The following is a 14,229-nucleotide window of genomic DNA, read 5'->3' on the forward strand; positions in this document are numbered from 1 at the left end:
CAATTTTTCACATTGTCGTTTACTATCATCACTTCCCCACTAATAACCATCTCTCTCTTCAAAAAAGGAACCTCTCCTACACCCCCTTTCTCTGTCTAGATCTCTCTTTTTCCCTCTCTGAAGGGTTTCTTCTTCTTCTTCTTCATATCAACGGTTGAGATCTCTCGCCATTAATCATGGCGGCTGCTAATGCTCCGATCACTATGAAAGAGGCCTTAACGGTAACTATTTAAACTCCGTTTTCTCTTCTCATTTAACATTTTTTAAAGCGATTCATTGCTTTGATTTGATACTCTTACTAGTTGTTCACGTGTGAAATGCTGATTTAGAATTGTTATATGAATTGATTGAAGATCTGTAGCTTTGGTTATGATATTATTGTCTTCAATATTTGAACTTTAGTGTGAATCTAAAATCTGGATTGAATTTGATGTTTTTAGTACGTCTAAACTGTTTTTCTCAACGATTTATTCGAATTCATATCAAGTAGTCGAAATTGATTTGATTTGCAACTCTTATTAGTGGTAAAATGTTGCTTTAGAATTGTGATATAAGTTGATTGAAGATCTGGAACTTTTGTTATGATATTGTCTTTAATATTTGAACTTTAGCTTCTGATTTTAACATTTTACTCAGCGATTTATTCGAATTCGTATTAGCAGTTGAAATTGCTTTGATTTGTTAGTGATTCACGTGTGAAATGTTGCTTTAGAATTGATTGAAGATCTGAAACTTCGGTTACAATATTTGATTTAACATTTTTATCAACGATTTGTTCAGCCGTGCTTGATACTGATTTGAGTCTTATTGCGAATTCATGTTAGCAGTTGAAATTGCTTTGATTTGCTAGTCTTTTTAGCGGTTCACGTGTGAAATGTTGCTTAGAATTGATTGAAGATCTGGAACATTAGTTATGATATTGTATTCAATATTTGAACTTTAGCTTCTGTGTGAATCTAAAATCTGGATTGAATTTGATGTTTTTAGTTCGTCTGAAATGTGGCTTAGAACTGTGGTATCTGTTCATTTGCCAGATTTGCGACATGGATTATGATATTATTTTCGATGGAGAACGTTAGTTTCTTTAGTGAATTTAAATTTCGGATTGAATTTAGTATCCTTGATTTGCTACTCTTACTACTGGTTCACGTGTGAAATGTTGCTTAGAATTGTGATATGAGTTGATTGGAGATCTGGATTCTTGGTATGATATTGTATTCAATATTTGAGCTTTAGTTTTTGTGTGAATCTAAAATTTGGATTGAATTTGATGTTTTTTAGTACGTCGTAATGTGGCTTAGAACTGTAGTAGCTCTTCATTTGCCAGATCTGCGACCTAGGTTATGATATTATTTTGGATGGAGCACTTAAGATTAGTGAATTTAAATTCTGGATTGAATTTAGTATTCCTATTAGTATTTCTGGCAACTTATAACGAGCCAAATATGGGTTACAGAACTGTGATTACTCTTTTTTTTTCTTGGAAAGTAGTACGTGTAGAACTGCGATAATTGATTCCAGATCTGCCACCTGGTTATGCTATTATTTGGATTGAGAATTTCAGTTTCTATGTAAATTCAAATCTGGATTGATATTGTATTCTTATTAGAGTTTCTTGCAACATAGCACGTTGAAATGTGGCTTAGAACTGTGATACTAGCTCATTACCAGATCTGTGACATCAGCTATGGTATTATTTCTAATGTGGCTTAGAACTGTGATGCTAGCTCATTACTAGATCTGTGACCTTGGTTATGGTATTATTTTGGATTACGAACTTAAGTGTGTGTGTGGATTTGAAATCTGGATTGATTTCATATTCTTATTTGTGTTTTTGGTAACTTATCACATGTTAATTGTGACTTTGAACTGTGATATTACTTCATTACTCGATCCGTGACCTATGTTAGGTTATCATTTTGAGTCGAGAACTTAAGTTTCCATGTGAATTTAAAATTTAGATTGAATATTGGTACTGCTTTCAGCAACTTAGCACGTGTAAAGTGTGTCTTAGAACTGTGGTAAGCTATTACCTGATTTGCGACCTAGGTTATGATATCATTTTGGATTGAGAACTTAACTTTCGACATGAATTTAAAATCTGGACAGAATTTCATATTCTTATAAGCTGTAACTGATCCTGGGAACTTAGAGGTGTGAGATCTGTGACCTAGGTTATGGTATTATTTTAAATCCCGAGCTCAAGAGTCTATGAATATAAAATGTTGATTGAATTTCGTACTCTTTTTTGTGTTTGCAACTTAGCATGCATGACATGTGGCTTGGAGTTGTGTTATTAGTTCATTACCAGATATGCGTCTAGGTCATAACATTCTCTCGAAATGAGAACTTAATTTTTTATGTAAATTGACATCTGGATGAATCTTTTCTTCACTGGTGTTTCTCGAAAATTGGCACATACAAAATGTCTCTGAGAACTATGAGATTAGTTCATTACCTGGTCCGTGACCTAGGCTGTGATATTTTTTGTATGTGAGAACTATAGTTCCTATGTGAACTTAAAAAACAATGATAACAACTACAACGCCTCAGTTCCAAGCAAGTTGGGGTCGGTTACCTGAATCCTCACTGAAAGGTTGAACAACTCCTAGAACAGTATAGGACTTAAAGGAAAAGTGCTAATATAACTAAAACATATTCTCAACTAATAAGTATGTCCTATATAGATCTTTCTCCTCCATTGTGCCCTATCATTTTTTAAGTCTGCATGAATCCCTAGGTACTTCGATACAACTTCCTTCCAAGTGATTTTAGGTCTACCTCGTCCTCGTTTCCTTTTAAAATCTTCATTCCCCATGGTTTCTGGCGACTTAAACCTGTGCAGTGTGGCTTAGAACTATGATATTAGTTCATTCTCAGATTTGTGACCTAGGTTATAGTATTATTTTGAATTGAGAAATTCAATTTCTATGTGAACTTTAATTTTTGATTGAATTTTGTGTTGTGTCCATCGGTTTTGCAGTTGCAAAGTATAGGGGTCAATCCGCAGTTCATCACGTTCACCAATGTTACCATGGAATCAGATAAGTATATATGCGTACGGGAGACTGCACCACAAAATAGTGTGGTGATTATTGATATGAACATGCCAATGCAGCCATTGAGGCGTCCAATTACGGCGGACTCTGCTCTTATGAATCCTAATTCCAGAATTTTGGCTCTAAAAGGTATGGGATCGTTGCTAAGAGTTTTTAATGGTTCTTGCAATAGCTCAAGTTGTTGATTTGTCTAAATTTTTGGTAACAATGCCAGACATGCTAGTGCTACAATAGATCCTTGTGGTCCGGCCCTTCCCCGGACCCCCCGCATAGCGGGAGCTTAGTGCACCGGGCTGCCCTTTTTTTTAGTTTGTTTGCTTATTCATACTTTCAAGTGAACAGGCTTTTTTTTTTCTTATTCATCATCCTGATATGCGAAAGAACTTGAGACTAGGCAAAAGACGATAGGAATGAAGCAAGCATACTTTTGGTCATTGATTAAAGTAATAAATAAGGGGACATAGAGAGGTACTTTTCATAGGAATACGTTGAGGTTGATTAGGATTCCTTCTTGACGAGGATTGAGTTTGATATTACCTTATTTAATTAGAGTCAGGGAAGTTGTATGAGTAAAATGGTTGTTATTCTTCATTTTTAGGCATGGCGAAGGGACTGACCTGTCAGTTCTGGTTTTTATTTTTATTTTATATGTTCGCTGACAAAGCAATCCTCTCTCCTTGAAGCTCAAGTCCCAGGAACTACCCAAGACCACTTACAAATTTTCAATATTGAGGCAAAGCAGAAAATTAAATCACATCAGATGCCTGAGCAGGTAATAAATCTTTATTTGATTTTTTTTTTTTTTGAATTCATTTAGTTACATCTGTTATCTACCATCTGATCCCTTGTTCTGCATTATGATGTTGTTCATATAACTTTCAATGCATTGCTCAGGTTGTTTTCTGGAAGTGGATTACCCCCAAGATGTTAGGGCTTGTCACACAAACCTCAGTATACCATTGGTCAATTGAAGGTAAAGTTTTCTTTTCCCTTTTCTTCTTCACTCTCAATATTGCCTCTTAATATTGCCAGTTTTTCTTCTTCCGTTTCGCCTGGAGAAGCTCTATTTTGTTTTTCCTTCCTGTCCTTACTGTTTTAATTTTTTTTAGATGGTTGACTGTTGTCCCTAGACCCTAAGATCCCCAAATTCTCATTGTACAGGTGATTCTGAGCCTGTAAAGATGTTTGATAGAACAGCCAATCTAGCTAACAACCAAATTATCAACTACCGATGTGATCCTTCAGAGAAATGGTTGGTTTTGATTGGAATTGCCCCAGGTTCACCAGAGGTGTGTAATGTTAAGCTATGTTGCTAATGGAAATCTTAGTTTTGATGTTCATTCTTTTGTACCAGATTTTCTTCTCCCACTAGTACTGTCCCAGGTAAAGAGGGAGAATTCAAGATTCTAGAGTCTTATGAGTCTAGAGAAGAACAAACAAAAAGAGAAGAAAAAAGAAAAGGACAAAAAAGAAGAACAAAAGAAAGGAAAAAGCACGGATAGAGATAGCAGAAGCTTGGGATAGTATTTTCCTTAGTGTCCTTAGGAAGGGCGGAAACTGGGAAACATCATGTAGGGTTTAATTATTTGTTGCCTATATAAAATCATGTGATTCTGCACTTTTTTCATTGTGTCCTCAATTTGTTGTAATATTAATTCCATTTTGGCCATATTCAACTATTGCACTGCATTTTTTTTTTTTTTGGGGTGATAAAATTGCACTGCAAAAGTTCTGTTGCTGTGCCATTGGATGTTCTCAGCTGCAGCAAGTCAAAATGACCGTCTTTAAGTTTTGAAAATTCTTCTGACACTACCACAGAAATTTGGATATTAAGAAGGTTATCTTGCAGTATTGGGAAATGAACCGAAAGATCTTTAAGCTCAATTATATGCTACCTCTTGAACTTTGGTAGAGACATGTCATTTAATCATGATATTTATTATTGTCCCGATGATTTCTCTTAATTTTAATTTAATGTTCAATGAAGATTGACTATTGTCTTTGGCTGTCCATTTTGATTGGTGTTGTTAGAGGCCCCAACTGGTTAAAGGGAATATGCAACTGTTTTCAGTGGATCAGCAACGCAGTCAAGCTCTTGAGGCTCATGCTGCATCATTTGCCTCAATAAGAGTAAGAAAAGCTCCTCCCAATAACTTCCTGATTTGTCAGGTAGCCTTGCTTCCATGTTTTCCAGTTCTGACTGTTCTTTGCTTTAAACAGATACCTGGAAATGATAGGGATTCCATACTCATTTCTTTTGCATCAAAAACCTCAAATGCTGGACAGGTTACATCAAAGTTGCATGTCATTGAGCTAGGTGCCCAGCCAGGTGAGTACCTCCTTTTTTCATGACTAGTTTAAGTTGAACATTACTTTAGTGAGTTTCTGTGGAGAACATTGCCTGATAAAGTTTGGTCCGTTTCCTAATGAGTTAATAATTTGCAGGGAAACCCTCATTTTCAAAGAAGCAGGCAGATCTTTTCTTTCCTCCAGATTTTGCTGAGGATTTCCCAGTTGCCATGCAGGTCTTTTTTCTTCCTCTCTATATGTGCTTTGTCTTTTCTTGTTGTGCTAAAAGAATTCAGTTTCTTGTAACACAGTTCCTCTGTTACTTCTGCAGATCTCTCATAAGTATGGTTTAATTTATGTCATCACAAAGCTTGGGCTTCTGTTTGTCTATGACTTGGAAACAGCTACTGCAGTGTACAGAAATAGGATCAGCCCAGATCCTATTTTTCTGACAGCAGAAGCTTCATCAATTGGTGGTTTCTATGCCGTCAACAGGCGAGGGCAAGTGTTGCTAGCCACAGTAAATGAAGCAACAATTATTCCTTTTGTCAGTGGCCAAGTAAGTATTTTCTTTTCTTTCTGGTATCATGTATATTGTTGTAGATGCATTTCCAGAAACTTTTGATGAATTCATGTCCATCCTGTACAAACTTTGTTGCAGTTGAATAATCTAGAGCTTGCTGTCAATCTTGCCAAAAGAGGAAACCTTCCTGGTGCTGAGAATTTGGTAAGTTGAAACCTTGTTTCTGAATGCACTATCTTCTGAATTGATTGCGTGACTGGATGAAGTGTCGCTATTTCTTCAAATGTCCTATGTCTTGTCTGTGGAACTTTTTCATACCTTTAACTAGTATATACATGGTTTTTGCTCTTTAAAATGCATCTCCTTTTTCTAGATCAAATATGAAGTTAGTTAATTAGCTGCTATTGATATCATCTGGTAGAACAATATTCTGCAAGGCTAATGGTATTATATTGCCTGAAGTCTCTTCCTTTGATTGATTATGGTTAGCAGTTGGCAAATTATCAAAAGCAGTGGTTTTGATGGATTCAGCATGTTGGGAATTTTTTGCTGTCTGCTTTTCACAATGATCTCACATCTATAAATGTTGTGTGGCATTAGGTTGTCCAGCGCTTCCAAGAGTTGTTTGCTCAAACTAAGTACAAAGAGGCTGCTGAGCTTGCTGCAGAATCCCCGCAAGGCATACTCCGTACACCGGATACCGTTGCTAAATTTCAGGTATTGGCTATGTTACCAAATCATGCAAAAAAGAAGCTTTGTTACCAAATTCATGTTGTTTCCTATGCCCTTCAAGGTCACAGAGAATCGCAAAGTCTATGGAATATGTTTCTTAATGTCCTATCCTGTGAAAAATAATATGCTATGTTGTCTTATTTGCAGAGTGTGCCTGTTCAAGCAGGGCAAACACCTCCTCTGTTGCAGTACTTTGGTACACTTTTGACTAAAGGGAAGCTCAATGCATTTGAGTCTTTGGAACTTTCACGACTTGTTGTCAACCAGAATAAGAAGAACCTCTTAGAGAACTGGTTGGCTGAGGATAAGCTAGAGTGTAGTGAGGAACTTGGCGACCTTGTGAAGGTTAATGGCAGGATTTAATTTTTCTGTTGTTCACCACTTATAATAGATTTCCTTCGTGCAAGTATTCTGTTACTTAAGTTACTGACAACAGTAAGCTTTTTGTTGTAGACTGTTGATAATGACCTTGCCTTGAAGATATACATCAAAGCAAGAGCAACACCAAAAGTTGTTGCCGCTTTTGCTGAGCGCAGGGAGTTCGACAAGATTTTGATATATTCCAAGCAGGTTGGTTAGTGGTGCACACTTTTCTGTGGTTATTACTGACTGCTTTTTAGTTGTCTGAGACAGTCTTATTCTTTCTTATATCAGAACGTTCAGAGATTGGTAACTCGTTTTTTTCTTGATGCAGGTTGGATATACCCCTGACTATTTGTTCCTGCTGCAAACAATTCTTCGATCCGATCCTCAGGTATGCTGCGAATGGTTTTACAAGTAATATGTTTATCAACTTCTCGCCTTTCTCTACAAGATTCAGTGTCAGGACCCAAATCTAAGGGCATGTGATCAGCACCCGACTAACTACCCCCATCTAAATATCGAATGAACCACATAGCTGATAACTAACACTCATAAAAATGTATAGAAAGTTATAAAATTGAACGTTTCAACTCAAAATACTATCACGAGCCATCTAAAATATCATAAGGTACTACATCAAGCGACGAGTGAGATGCCAAGGATGGTGTGGGATCTAGCTGCGGCTACCGAGCTCAAAGGTACCTGTCTCCCTTTCGAATTAAATACACCATCACAGTACTCAGTAAGTCTTATCGACTATTCATTAAATGGCGGGACAAGACTTACTGATAAACCAACATGAAATGTATGAACAACAACATATCCAGTGTAATCCCACAGGTGGGGTCTGGGGAGGGCAGAGTATACGCAGACCTTTCCCCTACCTCGTGGAGGTAGAGGCATGAAATGTATGAACATGATACCTATTTCATAAATTGAAATTGAAAACTGTAACTGTAACTGTAAGTGTAACTGAATACCAAGTCTAAAATACCAGATAACTGCATTAACTGAGAAGATATTCATGCAACTTAAAATACTTAGCTGTAACATTGTAAAATCTCATACTAATTGAAACTAATAAGTAATAACTAATGGTTCTACATTCATGGAGGCCTCTTCCTCGGCAATTAACACATATCATTGGAGGTGTCGTCCTCACTTCCAAAATACAAAATGTGGATCTACAAGCATGGAGGCTATAGCCTCGGGCAACCCTACCACAACATACTTGGGGAGTGTTGCCTTCACTCCGAATATAGGCCTTTAACATAATGCAACATGACATTAGTCAACCGAGCATAGGAAACAGTTCAACATGTTTCACATAGGCCAAAAGGCACCATCATAGCCATGTCATTATCTTTAAAATATGCCGCGTATCAAACAAGATTGCATAAGACTATCTTTAGTAACTGAATTTCCTAACACACTTTGAGATCAAGATCACAAAACTTGTTTGAAATCATACCTTGCATGGTGTAGTAGAATCCTAGGTTGATTCCCTTTCAAAAAGCTCTCAGATGTGCATAGATGTTGTGGCGTTTCTCCATCCCCGAAACTGGTCCGTTCATATAAATACGTGCCTCGTTTTATGGAGCTACTATGGGAGCCCACGACACGAGCTGTTTTAGCTTTCACACTATGGAGCTGCCAGCAGACTGCTTTATCATGGCTTTTTCGCTTCCTTTTAGTTTCATTTTCATACTGCTTTGAACAGTTTGTCCTTATCTGACCTTTTTTCGTCATGTTTTCTCTTGAGCCGAGGGTCTTTCGGAAACAGCCTCCCTACCTTCCGAGGTAGGGGTAAGGTCTGCGTACACTTTACCCTCCCCAGACCCCACATTGTGGGATTTAACTGGGTGTGTTGTTGTTGTTGTACTATGGAGCTGCCAGCAAGCCCATAGCACGACTGGTTTTATCCTTCGGCCATGTAGAGTTCTATAGCAGCTCATGTGTTTTCTTTTGAGCTGCTATGGGGCCTAAATGCACTATCCCCGCCCCTCCCAGGGTGATCTTTTCTCCTACTTTTTGGTAGTTTTGGTCCTTGTTTCATACTTGTATACTTCCATACACCTCCAGTTCTCTTTGTGCAAATATTTACCTATAAACAAGTATAATTTTTTTATCAGTGTCCACTCTTGACACAAAAACAAGTAAAATAGCTTCCGAATGCATTTTAAATACTTCAAAAAATTTCAATTTTCGGGGTGCTACATTCGTGTAGTCAGTCTAACAGGATTAACTCATAGTTTCTATGCCAAATTCAGTCTGACATGGTGCAAATTTTACATGTATTTTTTCTTCTTGAGAGGTTTTTCTTGCTTTTCTTTGATCAAGGAGAGAGTATGTCTTATTTAATGCTATCACTTTAGTATTGTTCCTACATTGGAAAAGTTGCATCTTCTTTCCTGAAACAAAATGAAAGTGAAGGAATTGGAGTTGTATTTTTTCTTCTTGAGAGGTTTTTCTTGCTTTTCTTTGATCAAGGAGAGAGTATGTCTTATTTAATGCTATCACTTTAGTATTGTTCCTACATTGGAAAAGTTGCATCTGCTTTCCTGAAACAAAATGAAAGTGAAGGAATTGGAGTTGTTGCTATTGAGGATGAATTATTTGATCTTTGTCTGCAGGGTGCTGTTAATTTTGCGCTCATGATGTCTCAAATGGAGGGAGGGTGTCCTATTGATTACAATACAATCACTGACCTATTTCTTCAGGTTTTTTTTTTTTAAACAAAAACAATTACTATTTCTTCAGGTTAATTACTGCTTAATGATGTTAAATGCGCTGATGTGTGGTTCAGAAGCCTTTTAATAAATTCTCTGAGGTGCCCTGATAAAAAATAATAATAATAATAATTTCTCTGAGGTGCAACATACCAGCTGATGATTGTTCTGTCTTTCTGAAATATTGACATCAGAGGAACTTGATCCGTGAGGCAACAGCATTTCTGTTAGATGTTCTGAAGCCCAACCTTCCAGAGCATGGTTTTCTGCAGACTAAGGTTTCTGTCCATTTCTCATTAAAGGACATCTTTCCGCTTATACATTTTGCTTAGGCTGTAAAATTTGTTGTATACAGGTCTTGGAAATCAACCTTGTGACTTTCCCGAATGTTGCTGATGCTATATTAGCCAATGGAATGTTCAGTCATTATGATCGACCACGAATTGCTCAACTTTGTGAAAAAGCTGGTCTTTACATTCGGGCTTTGCAGGTTTACTTACTGATCTTTTCAGCATTTTTGAGTTTAACTTACCATAATATATGACTACTAAGTTGGTTAATTATGTATGTTTCTGCAGCACTACAGTGAACTGCCTGACATCAAGCGCGTCATTGTTAATACACATGCGATTGAGCCTCAGGTCGGTATGCTCCAGTGATCATACTGACTTACTATTGAGGGTTGTGTATTTAGTTCTATTGTATGTTTCAGGCTCTGGTTGAGTTCTTTGGGACTGTCTCACGTGAATGGGCACTTGAGTGCATGAAGGACCTTCTGGCGATCAATATCAAAGGCAACCTTCAAATAATAGTTCAGGTAGTTATTTACTTTATTCCCGCAGAGTCTGGTGCTTCATATTGGCATAGCTGATGCATTATTGGTTATTGGGAATTGTGACATACTTGTAACAATGTATGTGATTATTGGTTCTTGTGAATTGTAACATACTTGTATTAAAATATGCTTGCGTTAATTTCAGGTTGCAAAAGAGTACTGTGAGCAGTTGGGTATTGATGCCTGCATTAAGCTTTTTGAGCAATTCAAGTCATACGATGGGCTGTACTTCTTCTTGGGATCATATTTGAGTTCGAGGTGTGTACACATGATAGGACATTTTGGACTGGCTAATTTTAATTGTTAATTAATCTTTGATTCTTTTGGGCCTTGTGCAGTGAGGATCCTGATATCCACTTTAAATATATTGAGGCAGCTGCCAGAACTGGTCAAATCAAGGAGGTTGAGCGCGTGACAAGAGAATCAAACTTCTATGACCCTGAAAAGACCAAGAACTTCTTGATGGAAGCCAAACTTCCTGATGCCCGACCTCTAATCAATGTTTGCGACCGCTTTGGTTTTGTTCCTGATCTCACACACTACCTATACACTAACAATATGCTACGATATATTGAGGGTTATGTTCAAAAGGTTGGTATTAACTTCTGTTCAGTACTTGCTTTGTTGAAGTGCTTCCTAACATGTGACTTACAAGCTTTTATCCTCTACATAACAGGTCAATCCAGGAAATGCACCTTTAGTTGTAGGGCAGCTTTTAGATGATGAGTGTCCTGAGGATTTTATTAAAGGCTTGATCCTTTCTGTTCGTTCTCTGCTTCCTGTTGAGCCCCTTGTGGAAGAATGTGAAAAAAGGTTTTTGTCTATTCCTGTTACATCTACTTTAAGATTGTCAGTATAAATTTGGGTATTAAGCTTATCCTGTTTGTTGTCAGGAACCGACTTCGACTGCTTACACAGTTCTTGGAGCATCTTGTCAGTGAAGGAAGCCAAGATGTGCATGTACACAATGCTCTGGGTAAGATCATCATAGATAGCAATAACAACCCAGAGCACTTCCTCACAACCAATCCATACTATGACTCTCGTGTTGTGGGTAAATATTGTGAGAAGCGCGATCCTACCCTTGCTGTTGTTGCATATAGGAGAGGGCAATGTGATGATGAACTTATTAATGTAACAAACAAGAACTCTCTGTTCAAACTTCAAGCAAGGTTTGTTTTTTGTTAGTCTCCTGCTGCTGGTTTATCACTTATCAGATTCCTGAAGATGACCAAACCCCATTATTATGATGATTTCAGGTATGTCGTTGAGAGAATGGATGGTGATCTTTGGGAGAAAGTTCTTAACCCTGAAAATGAGTTTAGAAGGCAGCTTATTGATCAAGTTGTCTCCACTGCTCTGCCTGAAAGCAAGAGCCGGAACAAGTTTCTGCAGCTGTTAAAGCTTTCATGACTGCTGATCTTCCCCATGAACTGATTGAACTTCTTGAAAAGATTGTGCTCCAGAACTCTGCATTCAGTGGGAACTTTAATCTGCAGAATTTGCTTATCTTGACAGCCATTAAAGCTGATCCATCTAGAGTTATGGACTATATCAATAGGCTTGATAATTTTGATGGACCTGCAGTAGGGGAGGTTGCTGTTGAAGCACAACTTTATGAAGAAGCTTTTGCAATCTTCAAGAAGTTCAACTTGAATGTCCAGGCTGTCAATGTTCTGCTAGATAATATTCGTGATATAAACCGGTCTGTCGAGTTTGCATTCCGAGTTGAAGAAGATGCTGTTTGGAGCCAGGTGGCTAAAGCTCAACTGAGAGAAGGATTAGTGAGTGATGCTATTGAGTCGTTTATTCGTGCAGATGATGCCACCCAATTTTTGGATGTCATTCGTGCTGCAGAGGATGCGGATGTTTACCATGACTTGGTGAAGTATCTGCTGATGGTAAGGCAGAAGACAAAGGAGCCCAAGGTTGACAGTGAACTCATTTATGCATATGCTAAAATTGATAGACTGGGTGACATTGAAGAGTTTATTCTCATGCCAAATGTTGCTAATCTACCCAATGTTGGTGATAAGTTGTTTGATGAAGGCTTATATGAGGCTGCAAAGATCATATTTGCTTTTATTTCTAACTGGGCCAAGTTGGCTAGCACACTTGTGAAGTTAAATCAATTTCAAGGTGCTGTTGATGCAGCACGCAAAGCAAATAGTGCAAAGACATGGAAAGAAGTTTGCTTTGCTTGTGTTGATGCTGAGGAATTCCGTTTAGCTCAAATTTGTGGGCTTAACATTATAGTACAGGTATTTCACTTTTTTCTTCTATTGTTATTATCTAGCAGATATTGTTGGTACTTCTGTCTGAGCGTCTTCATTTGCATCTAAGTCTATCTTCTTGGCTAGTCTTGATTTGTATCATCTCTTTTTACTTTTGCAGGTGGATGATTTGGAGGAAGTGAGTGAATTTTACCAAAACAGAGGATGTTTCAATGAATTAATCTCTCTTATGGAGAGTGGGCTGGGTTTGGAGCGTGCCCATATGGGTATCTTCACAGAACTTGGTGTTTTATATGCCAGATACCGTCACGAGAAGCTCATGGAACACATTAAATTATTCTCCACCCGTCTCAACATTCCCAAGCTTATTCGTGCCTGTGATGAGCAGCAACACTGGAAGGAACTCACGTATTTGTATATCCAATATGATGAATTTGATAATGCTGCCACTACTGTCATGAATCATTCTCCAGATGCTTGGGATCATATGCAGTTCAAAGACATTATTGTCAAAGTTGCTAATGTGGAGCTTTATTACAAGGCCGTCCACTTCTATTTGCAAGAGCATCCTGATCTCATCAATGACCTTCTAAATGTTCTTGCACTTAGAGTTGATCACACACGTGTCGTGGACATAATGAGAAAGGTCTTCACTTATTATCAAAACCTCTTGGTTTGGGAGAATTGTTTTAGATTATATATTGTGATTTATATGTTCTTGTTATTAACACCTTTTGATTTCTTTTGTGGGATTGACATCAGGCTGGTCACCTTCGCCTAGTGAAGCCTTATATGATTGCTGTTCAAAGCAACAATGTTTCTGCTGTGAATGAGGCCCTTAACGAGATATATGTTGAAGAAGAAGACTATGATAGACTACGTGAATCAATTGAATTGCATGATAATTTTGATCAGATTGGGCTTGCTCAGAAGGTGACGGCTGGTTGCACTTAATTGTTTTTCTTCGTCATTATCATATGTCTGATAATAGTTCCATTTCTTGTCTTTTGTTCCGAGCAGATAGAGAAACATGAGCTTCTCGAGATGAGACGTGTCGCTGCTTCTATCTACAAAAAGCTGGTAGGTGGAAGCAATCCATTGCTCTGTCGAAGAAAGATAATCTTTACAAAGACGCAATGGAAACAGCCTCACAATCTGGGGATCGTGAACTTGCTGAGGAGTTGCTTGTTTACTTCATTGAACAGGTACCTTTGGTTAGGATTTCAAGATTCACCTGTACTATCCTCCATTTCTCCCCCCAACCACTACCAAGTACCAACTCCATAATCCCAAGATAGTTGGGCTTGGTTATATGAATCTAATATATTGCTCATGTTCGATTTTAATGCTCGAGAATTTATCTCCTAAGGGAACTTACCAGTTTTCTTACTCTAAAGGTTCTCTAGTTAGACTCTCGTACTTATTCTCACCAGGGCATAAAACTCTTTAAACAAACTAAAAATAT

At 37.7% G+C, this 14,229-nt stretch overlaps 1 protein-coding gene across 1 annotated transcript in view; it reads left to right on the forward strand.

Moving 5' to 3' along the window:
* Positions 1-45: 45 nt before the first annotated feature.
* Positions 46-14,229, forward strand: part of LOC132068382 (clathrin heavy chain 1-like) — a 15,794-nt gene continuing 1,610 nt past the window's right edge. The window contains 29 exon segments of the mRNA XM_059461953.1: positions 46-221; positions 2,984-3,188; positions 3,743-3,831; positions 3,954-4,032; positions 4,221-4,348; positions 5,091-5,189; positions 5,280-5,388; positions 5,505-5,584; positions 5,680-5,907; positions 6,010-6,075; positions 6,472-6,588; positions 6,751-6,948; positions 7,057-7,173; positions 7,298-7,357; positions 9,600-9,686; positions 9,890-9,973; positions 10,051-10,185; positions 10,274-10,336; positions 10,408-10,512; positions 10,676-10,788; positions 10,869-11,121; positions 11,207-11,343; positions 11,424-11,702; positions 11,790-11,899; positions 11,902-12,791; positions 12,925-13,410; positions 13,527-13,697; positions 13,785-13,839; positions 13,842-14,010. Coding sequence (XP_059317936.1) covers positions 177-221; positions 2,984-3,188; positions 3,743-3,831; positions 3,954-4,032; positions 4,221-4,348; positions 5,091-5,189; positions 5,280-5,388; positions 5,505-5,584; positions 5,680-5,907; positions 6,010-6,075; positions 6,472-6,588; positions 6,751-6,948; positions 7,057-7,173; positions 7,298-7,357; positions 9,600-9,686; positions 9,890-9,973; positions 10,051-10,185; positions 10,274-10,336; positions 10,408-10,512; positions 10,676-10,788; positions 10,869-11,121; positions 11,207-11,343; positions 11,424-11,702; positions 11,790-11,899; positions 11,902-12,791; positions 12,925-13,410; positions 13,527-13,697; positions 13,785-13,839; positions 13,842-14,010 — 4,757 coding nt within the window. The 5' untranslated portion in view covers positions 46-176.

This window comes from Lycium ferocissimum, chromosome 8, assembly GCF_029784015.1.
Source record: "Lycium ferocissimum isolate CSIRO_LF1 chromosome 8, AGI_CSIRO_Lferr_CH_V1, whole genome shotgun sequence".
Taxonomy (NCBI): Eukaryota; Viridiplantae; Streptophyta; class Magnoliopsida; order Solanales; family Solanaceae; genus Lycium; species Lycium ferocissimum.